At 39.2% G+C, this 15,111-nt stretch overlaps 1 protein-coding gene across 3 annotated transcripts in view; it reads right to left on the minus strand.

Annotated features, from left to right (window-relative positions):
• Positions 1-203: 203 nt before the first annotated feature.
• Positions 204-15,111, minus strand: part of LOC122666573 (asparagine synthetase domain-containing protein 1) — an 81,369-nt gene continuing 66,461 nt past the window's right edge. For 2 of the 3 annotated variants that reach the window (XM_043862586.1, XM_043862584.1), the window contains exons 11-14: positions 5,895-5,994; positions 5,698-5,814; positions 4,114-4,170; positions 204-471 (exon numbers count right to left, since the gene is read on the minus strand). In XM_043862586.1, coding sequence (XP_043718521.1) covers positions 358-471; positions 4,114-4,170; positions 5,698-5,814; positions 5,895-5,994 — 388 coding nt within the window. In that variant the 3' untranslated portion in view covers positions 204-357. The remainder of the gene's footprint in view (positions 472-4,113; positions 4,171-5,697; positions 5,815-5,894; positions 5,995-15,111) is intronic. The other variant, XM_043862585.1, reaches the window with a different exon arrangement.

Genomic DNA, 15,111 nt, shown 5'->3' on the forward strand with positions numbered 1-15,111 from the left:
CTTCTCTTGAAAGAACAATTCAAATTTAGGTAGTTCCATGTTATTTTCATTCTTACAGGGTTGACCCATCATATAAATGATGCGGGCAAAATTCACTTCCTACACATCCCCCAATCCATTCTTCAGTGAGGAAGATAGCATGAAGCATAGGCCAACATCAACCTGTAGCCAATTCTCACATTGTATTTTGTTGTCCATCTTCATGGTATTAAGCAGATCAAGGCCCTGGCCAATTGACAAACATCACAAATACAACACAGGCTAGTACCAAAACAATGATCACATGGCCCTCCCTCTTAAATATAGACACAACGAAGTGACTACCTTTACTAAAGATGCCTGTGTCGAGACAATATGTCAAGTTGCACCTGTTGGCCTGTGGATAACTACACTTCCTGCAGATGCCTGATTTGCTGCACGATTGCTTCCAAAATTCTTCCTGTTTGATTCCCTTGCTATTCTCGAACCAAACTGGAAAAGAAAATAAAATCAGAGTCTCGTAGGTTCTAACAATTTCAAACTGCTGAAAAAAACTATAGTACAAAAACTTGTGAATCAACTCAATATTTGAGAAATGTTTCTCCTTTCCTGCCCGGTTAAAAAATATGCAGGCCTTTAAAGTGGTTTTGCTTAGATTTTGAGAGATACTTTATGACCCCCAATCAGCAGTTGACAGTAATCAGCTACTAACTCAACAGGACTCGGTGGTTTCATGTATGTTAGCACACAACACAGATTTTGAGAAGAAATAGCATTAGTATATCCCAGACAATGCATGTTCATCATGATACATTGATAACTCAACGTATCAATTATATATAGGGAAAGTGCCAGAACACATGGAGAAGCTTAATTAATATTTGGAATAAAATTAGCCATGATTTAAAGAGGTAGCGGTCCTATTGGTCAAAGGCACTTGAAAGAAAGTAATAAAAAATTGCCCTTCAACATCGGATTTTTTTATGCATTCTGCTAACCTGGTAGGACAGACTCATGGAACTAACCCACAGAACAGGATAGCAGTGAATTAGGTTAGGGCAGAAAATGGAAAGGTCAATATCTCCCAAAACCAGCCCAACAATGGGGCTGAAATTTGGATTGAATGCTGGCCTAAGGCTGCTGAACTCGTGACTAAAATATCTTCAAGAGCGAATGGATAGATTAGGAGTAAAATAGGTCGACAAAAAAGAAAAAGAAAAAAGAAACAAGATGAACATAGAATTAGCAAGGAAAACTTGAATAACTTCAAATCAGCAATATCAATGGACTACTTCTTTAGATCAATTGAAAGCAAAGGGTAAGCAGTCAACTCACCAAATTTGAACTCAATCAAAAGGTTGAAACTATAGTTACAGTAGCAACTAGGGGACAGAACAGACTAAGGAAACTAAAACTACAAGCTGCTGTACCTTAGTAGAGAACTAATAGTGGATGCTGACAAGGTATAAGAGAATCCCTCAAAATAGTATGGAGAAGACTGAATCCCACTTTCTACCCTCAAATAGCAGTCCAAGATGCAACAGGAACACTCCCACACAATCTGAGAATATGCAGAAAAAAAAAAACAGAGAACATAAAAGAAGAGAAGAGAGAAGAGGAGAAGATATGCCCAGGGCTTCACCACTACTGGCCAGCGGCAGGATTCACCACCTTGGTTGCTACTAATTCACCATCGGAGGTGCTGCCCCATTGAAGAAGACTCAATAATTGTTTGCCAAAATCGTGGGCTACAAGCCCTTCTCTTGTATTTATAAAATAAGAAGTATGGGTTACAAAAATAGAAAGTAATTGCTACCAAGTAGCTTACAACTTAAAAATAGAAACTTCCTAAAAGATTTAAGTTGCCATAACATAAAACTAGAAATTCCTATGTTGCTAAAAAGGCTTAGCAACAAAACAAGCACAGAGAAATAGAAACTATGACAACATAGTAACTAACTAAATATTCTTCCCACGTGGCAGCAACATGTATGGGGCTTAAGTTATAACCAGCGTATGGGCCCAAGTATGGGCCTGACTATAACTTAAGTCATGGTCTAATGTGGGCAGTTTCAAGAGCAAATGGATAGATTAGTAGTAAAATAGGTGGACAAAAAATAGAAACAAGATGAACATAGAATTAGTAAGTAAAACTTTACCTTCAAATCAGGCATAATACTGGACTACAAACTCAGATCATTTGAAGTAAAAGGGTAAGGAGTAAACTCACCAAATTTGACACCAATCAAAGGGTTCAAACTATAGTTACACCAGCAACAACTAGGGGACAGAACTGAATAAGGAAACTAAAACTACAAGCTTCTGTAACTTAGTAGAGAACTAACAGAGTAACAGTAGATGTTGACAAGGTATAAGAGAATCCCTCACATAGTATGGGTAAGGCTACGTACATCATGGCCCTCCCAAGACCATGCAGTGGCGGGAGCCTCGTGCACTGGGTACTCCCTTTTTTATTGCGCTGGCCCTTTTGCTTCTTTCTCCTCTTATGCCGGCCTTGTACTGCATCAGCTCTCTCTGGCTTGCAGAAACTTGTCCTCGAGTTTTGTAGAGTCGAGGAATCAGCTATGTATTATAAATGTTCAATTTCAGCCCGTACAAGTACTCTGGCAACTCATGATAGCTGGGCATGAAGTTCTCAAGCCGTGGCTGTCTCTCCAGAACTTGGGTGGAATCACAAACTCGATATACTCCACAGCAAGATCAATCTCAGTTGAAAAGGGTGTTTCCATAGAATCTTCCAAAACAGTTGAGAAAAGAGAGAATGATTTGGCTTGTCAAATATGACAAGAGGCCGCTCTTATTTATCATGAGAATATAACAGTTACAAATAAGGTATGATGGCTAGGGCTGAGTTATAACACTGGCACAGCTCTTAGCCTACATACAATGAATCTGGACACGGTTATCCTCAACACTCCCCCTCAAGTTGGTGCATAGATATCTCACATTCTCAACTTGAATACAGCAGAATGGAATGACTTACAAGTCAAACCCTTGGTGAATACATCGACCAATTGGTTCTCAGTAGTGATAAAAGGTATGAAGATCAGGCCTTCTTTAAGCTTCTCCTTAATAAAATGGCAATTCAGTTCAATATGTTTAGTTCTATCATGTTGAACTGGATTATGGGCAATGCTAATTGTAGCCTTATTGTCACAGCAGAGCCTCATAGGGTCTTCAGAAGTAACATCCAGATCTTTGAGAAGCATTTTTAACCAGATTAGTTCACAAACTCCTTGTGCCATGGCCCAATATTCAGCTTCTGTACTCGACCTGGATACAACAAACTGTTTCTTGCTACGCCATGTGACCAAATTTCCACCTAGGAAGGTAAAATATCTAGAGGTGGAATGCCGATCATCTATAGATCCAACCCAGTCAGCATCAGTGAAGGATTCTAACTTCAAATTGTTGTTATTAGAGAATAGAAGACCTTTCCCTGAAGCAGACTTTAAGTATCACAAAATTCAATACACAGCCTCAAGGTGAGGAATCTTTGGATCATGAAGAAATCAGCTAACCATTCCCACAACATAGACAATGTTTGGTCCAGTGTGAGAAAGGTATATCAGTCTTCCTATAATGCGCTGATATCTTCCCTTGTCAACCGGGTCACCTCTTGTGCAGCTAATTTGATGATTTACTTCAATAGGGGAATCAATAGGCTTGCATCCAAGCATACCGGTCTCTTCAAGGTCTAGAACATACTTCCTTTGAGAAATGAAAATGCCTTTTGACGACGATGTAGATATCTCCTCATTGAAGACTCAGTTAGCAGCTAAATTGAAACTAAGTGTTGTAGTATGGGTTCGAGGGTAAAATTATCATAGGGGTAATATTGTCCTTGTACCTATTCCAGAATGTTCTTTCACATATTTAATGATGTGTACATGACACAAGTGTAACCCCCACGGTACACATTGCCATGTACCCCTTACACATAAAACCAATAACTTCAACACCTTTAAAGCAACATTTTAACTTTATTTGGCCAAACGAAGGAGGGACCAACTACCAACAAAAGAATAAAACTGACTTCATAAGGATATATGAAAAAAGCAGAAATGTGTCCCTAGATGACATGTCACAGGTTTAGTGAGCAAGGGAACATACCTGGATTGCTCTCTTTGGAAGACTTGAAACTTCTTCTAAACCCAACAACCATGCAACCTTCAAGCAAGTTAACAATAGACAACATGGTATCTGGTTAGCATTCAGCAAAAGAATCCATCATATATATATTTAAGAAAGATGACCAGCAACTGATTTGTTGATGTTATGAGACTCCAATAAACTTAGCACTAGTACGAGTCACCACAAGACCCATCTGCTAAAACCTACTTAGAGGTTTGTTGAATAGCAACTTCCATTTAATCAATAACTTATTAGACACATTATATGCAAAAGGCAGGAGCTACCTAATAAATAAAATCAAACATTAGACAAATGTTGATGAATCATTTAATCAACACATCTAACATTTCCACAGTCCTCTTATGATTATGGAGCAAATAAAATAAAATAAAAAATAAAAAACCTAGACATGAGCTTAATCATGCAAAATGAGATTCTAAATAGACATTTTCTGGATTAATATAGAAGCCTGACCAGACATCCAAATATAAATGTGCTTTTGAAAGAATAAATTTTTTTTGGTGAATAAAAATTCTATTACCAAACCCTAGGAGGGGGCGGGAAAAAAAAAAGGGGGGGGGGGGAGAAACAAAAGCCGCAAGCCTCTAGCCTACCTAAGAAGAGGAAGGAGGCTGCAAAGAAGAAATATCTAAACCCCATGATACAACAATATGCCCGTTCCTTGGGGTATCAAAAATGGACCTATGAGGGATAAAGCTGAGCTTGGAGGAAACATCAAAAGAGATGGCTTTCCAAATCAAATCGAAAGACCGAGAGTTGGAGGTCCATCTCCTAAGATTCCTCTCCATCCAGATATGGTAAATAGCGGAGCCAAACACAAGCTTTCCAATAGTGTCATAGCTAGTGCAGCCAGGGAAGGTCATGTCCAACCAAAGCCATTCTCTATCAAAGGGCAAGGGTCTCCTGCAATGAGGCAAATGGTCGAAAGGGCTTTTTTCAAGATGGTGGAGGAAAAGGGGCAGGTGAAGAAGAGGTAGGCAAAGTCCTCGGAGCCATTCCAACAGAAGATGCATGAAGGGGAGACACGGATATTTCGGTGGAGAAGGAAGGCTTGGGTTGGAAGGCAAAGGCTAAGGGTTCTCCAGACCGTGAAGCCATGGCGAGGGATGAGGCCTTTGAACCAGACTAATTTGTGCCAAGGGACAGAGAGGCCAGGGTTACACACAAAATTCCAAGCCGATCTAAAGCTAAAAAGGCCGTTGAAAGAATAAATTATGTGTAAAAAAAAACACAAAGTTGAGTCATGGACTCTATTATATCAGCAATGTCCGATAGACCAAGGAGGAAAACCCATAAAAATATCTAGAGCACACCACATTTTTCTTGTCTAGGTAAAACGTGCAATCCACAGTAATACTCTTTTTCCCTCTATATAATAGTCAATTGTTAGAAAACCAGAATGGGCTCTCATATTTTGCTCTTGATTGTCAGTTTGCACTATACTAAAACAGCAATGAGTCATTAAGAAAGTATTCACTGGTGAAGAAGATTTATGCATCCGGTAACAAGAGAAGTAAATAAAACAAAAGAAATTGTACGCACCTCTCTTAAAATTTTCTTGTCTCCTCTACCCATTGGTTGATCTAGTTCAGCAATCTCCCATAAGGGCATATCCAGTAAAGTCCTGATAACATCCTCATCCAAGAATGGAAACCTAGCCTAGAAAATACAAAGAAATCAGACATTTATAATGTGTCAGCAGCCAAGGAGAAAAGATTGTTTGACTTTTTGAGAACTACCTCCTTGCCATTATCAGAAATACATCTGTCATCTCTCCCTAGATTTCTTTTCCAAATTCTCTGCATATCCAGTCTCATTTCCTCATGCAGCCCAAGCCAACTGATAAAATAGTCATCAGTAGAATGAGTAAAATCAAGAAGACAGAAGAATACAGAGAACAAGAAAAAAATTTCACTAATAATAAGAGAAACCTGCTTGCATATGTACATTCAACCAAATTGGTAAAAACAGGAGACTGAGATTCAAGATATTCACACAGTAGTAGTTGGTGGCTCTCTCAGAATCTTCACATCAAAGATGATACACTTCCCACAAAAGTGCAATAGCTTAAGAGCATGTGTTCTGCTACTTGAACATATTTTCACAATTTTCAAAAGAAAAAGATAGAAAGTAGAGATCTAAAAAATACAATACACCAACATCACCTACATTAATCACATATGATTGAGATCATATTTTAGCATAGGCAAAAAGGTTTCCTAATCAGGCAAGTCTAGGAAGATTTCCTACACATCATAGTTGTAAAGGCGGCAAGGCAACCCAAGGAAGAGGAGGGGTGCCTAAGTGTTTAGGCGACAAGGTGCCCGCCTAGGCGTCACCCAGGCGACCAAGGCTCCCAAGGATTATTTTTATTTCCCCTCTTTTCCAACATTATTTAGTATGTTACAGTGTATACCTTATATCATCAAAAATCAACATTAAGCCATATCAAGCATTCAAGCCATCAAAAGTCAACATAAAGCCACATTAAGTCACATCAAGTCATCAAAAATCATTATCAAGCCACATCAAGTCATTAAAAATCAACATAGAACTAGAAGACAACAGAACTGAAGAAGCAAGCTATTGGAAGTTTGAAACAATCAAACATACAATTGGTTTATACTATTCTTGGAATTGGTCATTGTCATGGTATATCTAGTCTGACATTTGGTTTATATTGTTATTAGAAAATCTGATCTTATCTAGAAGTGACTAAACTGCTCTCGATTTAGATAAATGTTCTTGTTCTCTAAGAAGTTTGACTGGTCAAATCATTTTATTTTTACATGAGACTTTTTGTATTAGGTAGACCACAAAACCATCTTTCCAACAAATCTAAGATTGCTTAAATCTGATTTATAATGAAGGAGTTATATTTTACTATGTTATGATTTATAGAATCTTTTAATTTGAGGTTAACCCCAAAATTAAAAAGTTGAAAATTTAACCTACCGCCAAAAATCCAGTTTTTGTTCTTGAACCAGGTGGTTGATATTTTATCCTTTCGGAATTTGATTTTTAACTATTTTTAGTGGATTCAAATAGGTGGGCCATTTGCTTATTATGCTAAGTAAATGAAAAATGCTATTCGGCATAAATCAAGGATAAAGAATTCGGTGCCGACGTAGGTTTCGACCAGCCAGAAACCAAAATTTGGTCGAAACTAGTTGAAACCAGGTCAAAACCTGGTATTTTTGGGGTAAAACTCGACATATGATGAGCTGGTCAAAACTACCTAAACTGGGTTGGTTGAAATTGGTTAAAATTGGTCGAAACTTGGTATTTTTTGTTCAAAACTATCGAAATTTCTGAAATATTGTCGAAAGTAGTTGAAACCATTGGAGACTTGGTATTTTTAAACTCTCCTAGGGTTTTGTCTCGGTTCGCTGTGAAACCGAGTTGTCTCGGTCGAAACTGCAAGTTTTTTACGGAGATTTAGTTCCATGGCATAAATAAAGGCCAAGACGTTCAATACCACTAAGGCGGCAACCTCCCAGACACCAGGCGACGCCTTGACAACTATGCTACACGGGCACTCCCAAGTTCTGCTAGATGGAAGCATGATGTGGCAATTTCTGATTTTTTCCATGCTTTATTTTGCCACTTGGCAAACTCTGTTCAGGCTGAAGCTTGATGTGTGAGCAGGGGACCTTCAGGTCTACCTGTCCGCAAAATCTCAGCCCTATTAGATATTCCATATGGCAGAAATAGTGGCCATATAGGACAATTTCCTAGACGTGTCTAGGGTTTCCCATTTTGATCTACATATGATTATAACAACAATAACTCAGCCTTATCTCAACTAAATGGGGTCGGCCACATGGATCCTTTCAAAACAAAGTAGTGAAAACCAAGGTTCGAAAACTCGGGTCTCGGTGGCATCTCGGCCAGGCCAGAAACCGAGTCGAGCCGAGATCTCGACGAGTTGATGCATTTTTTTTTTTTTGGACTCGGACCCCCAACTCGGTGGGTTGTACACATATTTTGGGTCTGAAACTTGGTATCCAGCCTATTTCAGGCCATTTAAACACAATGGCATGCCCAGATTTGCCAAAAAACAATTCCAAATATGAGTTTCACTTTGGACCATAGGTTGGTAGGCGACGAGTCGTACTAAAACAACATAATCTATATATAATTTAGTAAAACATAGCAAATTAGCAATCAAAACATTCTAATTAGCACACATCATAGTTGTCACGGCGTCACGGCGATCCAAGTCGGTGGAGGGGTGTCACGTCGATATATCGACATGTCGCCCGCCATGGCGTTGCCATGGCGAGCATGTCGACCATGTTTTATTTTTTATTTTCTCTATTTTTAATGTGTTAATAGATGTATACTCAAGCCATGTTTTATTTTTTCTCTATTGTTTCTCAAGTTTTAAGAAGAAAATTCAGAAATCGAAGAAGAAATCGAAGAGGGAAAGAAGAAATCGAAAGAAATCGAAGAGGGAAAGAAGACAGGAAGAAGAAATCGAAGAGGGAAAGAAGACGGGAAGAAGAAATCGAAGAAGAAATCGAAAGAAATTGAAGAGGGAAAGAAGAAATCGAAGAGGGAAGAAGAAATCGAAGACAAGAAGAAGAAATCGAAGAGGGAAAGAGAGTCGGAAGAAGAAATCAAAGAGGGTCGCCATGGGCGTAGGTCGCCATGCAGCCTCTCTCTGCCAGGACGCCATCGCACGCCATGACAACTATGGCACACATCAATCAAAACATTCAAATAAAATGTACATTACATCAATGTTCACTTAATTTGTTACATAAAATGAGATTGAATAAGAAATTCATCCCTATATCGATCCACATAGAATTCCCATGTCATGGAATTGCTATAGTGTTGCAGATAGTGTGACACAACTTCCATATAAGTCTTCTGATCAACATATACCAATCTCCCTATCTTAGGGTACATGGGAGGTCGTTGGTATGAGGTATAAGATCCATGCCATTGTCATATTGAGTATGAGGCATGTATGACTGGTTTGGGACTAGGAATGTATACCCAACACCTAACCCAGAGCTTTGACTGTCATACTCAGCTGCTGACTGCCCATACTGACCATAGGCACTATAATCAGAACCGGTGCTCTGCTGGCCATAGTCATAGCCATGATGATGGCTTTGAGATGATTGCATGATCGATGCTCACTAGTAGTATCTATACTCATGCTTCCGAAACTTGTAAGCATGGTGTTTATATTCTTGTTGTCCTCCTCCTAAGCATATGACTGATGTGAGTGTTTGCGACCCTTCTTTCTGTTGTATGTTTTAGGGTGGCCACCATGGTCTTGATCTTGAGTGGCATGCGTAAACTGAGACTCACCAGTGAAACGCACAGGGTCCTACGTTCCAACTTCTTGCTCGTACTGCTCACGCATCCCCTCATGACGATCATCATAATAACCGCCACTCCGCATGCCACTAGCAGCAGCAGCTTCACCACCACCACCACCACCAGCATCACCATCACCATCACTAGCATCACCAGTGTCATCATCATCATCAGCAGGACTTCCTACAGTAGGCTCAAAAGGTTTCGGTGACTCTGCATGTGCACGCCCCTCTTGTGTCGACATATATTCATCAACATCAGTGCCGGTTACAGACGCAATGGTGGGGTCGGGCCTACCCCCAGATTGATCCATATCAGGTGTACCACGATCCCTCACCCACTGGAATAGGGGATCCTCATCGTCATCAGAGTCCTCTTGAAAAATGTTGGACAGTTCAATGGGTTCTTTATCATTGGCCTCAATTCCTTCACGTATGTACCTCATCCTTAATCTCATATTGTAGTACACATACACAAGCTGCTCCAGTCGTTCGCTACCCAACCTATTCCGCCTCTTTGAATGTATCAATGAGAATGTACTCCAGTTGCGCTCACATCCGGAGGATGAACAAGTTTGTGAGAGCACTCTCACTGCTACCTTCCTCAGGTTGGGTGAACTTGTACCATAAAGCACCCACCACAATGTGCATTACAAATATAGAATAGTAAGAATATGTACATTCTAAAGAGATAAAATTATAATTCATAAATGTAATATCATGCCACCTACCAGGGTCTGACTTTTGTCTACCCTTCACTGCAGCTATTCGACCGAAACTTGCTGAGGCCTCTCTGAAGTATTTGATCTATTTTCAATTTGAGGCATTAGTATTTCCTATTTAGTAATTACATTCATAAACTAACTACCAAAGTGCCAAAGTCCCATACTCTCACCTCATCATTGCAAGCAGCTTGTGTCTTTGGATGGGGCTCCAACTTCGATAGAAACTGAACGCCTCTAACAATTCTATGTCTAGCCCAAGATCATGGGAGTAGTGATACTTTGGATTCAAATAGTATCTTGGTAAAGTAAACACCACAAATATGATTTGTTAGTGACTTAATCGCTTTAATGCCTTTAGGGTTTTGAATATGTAAATGTAAAAAAGTTATAACATTTAAAGTATAAAGTATGTTGAACTCACCACCTTATGCAATGGATGACTCAAGTGCTTCTCCCACCGCTCATCAATGATGTTAGTGTAGGACTTTGACTTCGAGGTATAGCAGCTCTAACCATTTCCTTCATTTTTGGATGGCAGCATAAATGTGGCCCAAAATAGGCTTCTTCTCGTATCAACCATCCTCGATCGCCACCACTGGCTCTAATATGCCAACCACTTTCCCAAGTCCTTCCAAAATCCATCATTTGCAATGGTCTGTTGTGCTACCTTTGCTTCTTCTGACTTAGAACCTTGCCAACCAAACCATTCATGACTTGCAAACATACACCTTAGACCTATCGCCTTACTCTGAAAGCTCTTTAATGCAATGTCAAATCGAGTGACACCAGGCCTCACTAAATCTCCATTGCATTTCTCCCTCATCAAGGCTAAAGCATAAGAATGGTTGTACACAAAAGTTGTCACTTGTCTTGTCCTATTTACCACACCCGCCACCAAAGTCTTGTTCCCCATGTCCTTCAGCATTAAATCAATAGAATGGGCTGCACATGGGGTCCAAAAGAGCCGGATCCTCTTACTCTTCTTATTCATCAACTTCTCTCCAGCCTTTTTATAGTTGGAACCGTTATCCGTCACAATTTGGATAACGTTCCTTGGTCCTACCTCCTCCACCACTTGCTTCAACTCCTTATACAAGTATGATGCATCCTTTATATGCTTTGATGCATCGATAGACTTCAAGAATATAGTCTTTCCATTGCAACTCACCATAAAATTTATGATGGACAGCCTAGTAGGTCCAGTCCAACCATCAGCCATAAGAGTAACCCCATATGTCTCCCACATTGGCTTCAAACCATCAATGTATTCTTTTAGCTCCTCTACCTCCTAAGGCAAATATACATTGTATAATTCAAATGGTGAAGGTCCCTTCCATCCTGCACCAGCCCTCCCTGCAGCATCAAGGAATGCATTATAGTATGTTCCTTGTGCTACATTGGCTGGAATGCCATGGTAAAGCATGAACTTGCTGAAGGCTTTTCGTGCTTTCTCTTGTTTACCACCAAATACTTGTGGGATGGTTGGCTGGTAGGCATCTTGTTGCCTAAAAGTGGTGGGATCCTGCTTAAAAATGGGTTCTGGACCTTATACTCATGGTCGGGTTTGGGGTAGTGGTATATTTCTTGTCCCAGTGCTTCTCCTCCTCTCATCTTCTTGCACTGGTGCAGCTGAGCCAGATCCACCAGCTCCTCTTGCTTGCTCATATGCTCTTATATTATCAAAATGAAAACTTTGTCTACTCTCAGTCAAAGTCTACTGGTAAATTCTCCATTCAGCCTTTGATTGAAACTCACCAGGTGGAGGCCCAATGTCAATATCATCTCCGCCACGGACCTCTGCACTAGCCCTCTCTAGTATTGCCTCATTAAACTCTTGTTGCATTTTGTCCCTCTCAGATTTTTTTAATCTTCCTCCTTTCAAATGTTGTGTCATTGCCACTTTCACTTGGATAGGAACATTTGGGCATGATGAAACATCCTTGCATGCGGACAAGTGTTGCTTTAACTGGTGGCTCCTCCGGATAGCAACTTTCCACAATAATTGCATTTGGACTTCTTTTTGTCTCATGGACATGGGAACTCCATGTTGCCATGCTATATCGGACATTGTATACAAAATGTCTTATGTTTACACTGTTACATAAAAAAGCATGTATTAATAACCATGGATCACTTAAAGTAAGGTATTCAAGACTTAAAGTATGCTATTCATAACTCTTAAACGTAATGTCAAACTACTAGAACTATGAAATAACTATCTCTTATTTATCCCCTAACCCTAGTATTTATTTGTTAATTAAAAATAATATTTTGAATTTTTTTTAAAACTATTTATACCTTAAAGTATAAGAAAAATATAATGTAATGATGAATTTGACACCATTTGAAGTTGAATATTATGTACATATGTTGTACATAATTTTCCATAAGCAATAAGTATTTTTCCTTAATATTATATATATATATTTTTTATTTTTATAATATATTTATTAAATCTGAAAAATAAAATAATCCATGGGGCTGTAGAGCATCCCAAGTAGTTTAACATATATCAAAATCATTTTCAAACAATCACTATTCATCCTATTTTTTTCATTTTCTTTTTTCATATAAATCATTTATTTTTCCAGAAATTATAATAAATAATTTATTAACTGAAAAAAAAAATCCGACTCCATGAAGTGATAGATCGAGCAAAGATGTTCAGCATATATTAAAACCACATGAATCTAACAAGGATTATAAAAATTTTTTTTGGAAAAAATAGATTTGGGGAAGAAATAGAAAACACCTTTGAAATCTTGCAAATAGGTGATGATGCTCCAAATTGGCACTTGAATCTTCACTTTGGCACTTCAATCTAACTCCAAACAGTGCATTCCATCCAACAATCGAAAGAAAGAAGAAGAAATTTGAAGGAGAGGTGTTTTTCCCCTTGGTTTAGAGCCTAAGAACTTCTGTTCCTGCTCTCTTATGTTGGAAATGGGTTTTTGGGTGAAAATTGGGCTGAATACAAGTAAATAGCACCTTTGGGCCCAACCAAGATATCGCCGAGATCTCGAGATCTCACCGAGATATTGTTTTTTTTGTACTAAAAATATCTTGATTTTAACCTTCGAGATCTCGGCCGAGAAATTGCACTTTTAGGAACCGACTAGCAACTTGACTCAGTTTTGCCCAAAACCGAGAAACTCGGCGAGATCTCGCGAGTTCTCGAACCTTGGTGAAAACTGAGATCCATATAAAGGGAAATGAAAGTAAGAGGAATGAAGAATACAACTGAAGAAATGAGATGAGAAAAGTGAGAAATGGGAAATGAAAAATGCAACTAAAAGGAAAGAGGATAGCCCAGAAAATCAGGAAAATTTCAGCTACATGGTGTCGACAACGTGGATCCTTGCCCCCCAATAGGCTCTCTCTGAGGTCATACTTGGAATAAGACCCAAACTATGCATGTCATTCTTCACAACCTCACCTATGATCGTTTTAGGCTTGCCCCATCTCTTTTAGCTCCTTCAATCGGAATCGGATCACTCCCCCTGATTTGGGTGTCCCCAGGCCTCCGTTGCACATGGCCAAACCACCTAAGACGACATTCTCAGAGCCTATTGCTGACCGGGGCAACTCCCACATCAGCTCTAATATGTTCGTTCCTCACTTTATCCTTCCTAGTTTTGCCACACATCCACCTTAACATCCTCATCTCTGCAACACATAGCTTCGCTACATGGCACTTCTTAACTACCCAATATTCCTCCCCATACATCATAGCAAGTCGAACAACAATCCTATAGAACTTTCCTTTAAGCTTTAAAGGAATGTGTCGATCGCACCTCTCCATTTCATCCATCCCACTTTAATTCTTTGTGAAACATCATCTATATCAACTTCTTTGTGTATGATAGACCCCGGATATCTGAAATAGTCACTTGGCAGTATCTCTCTCTCCCTAATTTTCAGCATGTCATCATTCATAATAGTGTGACTAAAGTTACACATCATATACACCGTCTTTGATCTAATAATTATAAAGCCACTTGTTTCCAAGGTTGATCTCCACATCTCTAACTTAGCGTCAAGCCCTGGTTTGTTCTCATCCACCAAAACGATATCATCGGTGAAGAGCATACACCACGGTACCTTGTCTTGGATGTTCTTGGTTAACTCATCCATGATAAGCACAAACAAATAAGGGTTTAGGGCTGATCTTTGATGTAACCCAACCGTAATTGAGAATTCCTTGCACTAGCATCCCATAGATCTCACATTGGTCACCATACCTTCGTATATATCTTTAATTACCTTTATATATTTACTCGACACCCCTCTCTTCACAAGAACAAGTTGGATTAAATCTCTAGGGACTATGTCATAGGCTTTCTTCAAGTCAATAAAGACCATATGGAGATCCTTCTTGCTATCTCTACATCTTTCCATGAGCCTCCTCCGTAGGTAGATAGCTTCAGTTGTGGATCTACCTAGCATAAAACCAAATTGATTCTTCGAGATATTAGTCTCTCTTCTCAAACGGGCTTCAATAACCTTCTCCCAAAGTTTCATAGTATGACTCATTAGTTTTATGTTTTAGTAGTTATTGCAGCTCTGGACATCACCCTTATTTTTGTAAACCGGAACTACAATGCTTCTCCTCCAACCATCTGGCATTTTCCTTATGATCATAATCTTATTAAATAACTTGGTTAAACAAAATACCCCACATACTCCTAGGGCCTTCCACACTTCTATTGGGATCTCATGGTCCTGGTGTCTTGCCTACTTTCATCTTTCTTAAGGCTTCTTTAACTTCAGCAAACCAACTTTTCGTACATATCTGTGGAATTCCGTGAATACTGGTTTGATCCATGTGACCATAGCCATGCTTTATTTATAATATGATAGAGAACATTCTAGAATAGGTACAAGGACACAATTAC

The sequence above is a fragment of the Telopea speciosissima genome, chromosome 7, assembly GCF_018873765.1.
Source record: "Telopea speciosissima isolate NSW1024214 ecotype Mountain lineage chromosome 7, Tspe_v1, whole genome shotgun sequence".
NCBI classification, from domain to species: Eukaryota; Viridiplantae; Streptophyta; class Magnoliopsida; order Proteales; family Proteaceae; genus Telopea; species Telopea speciosissima.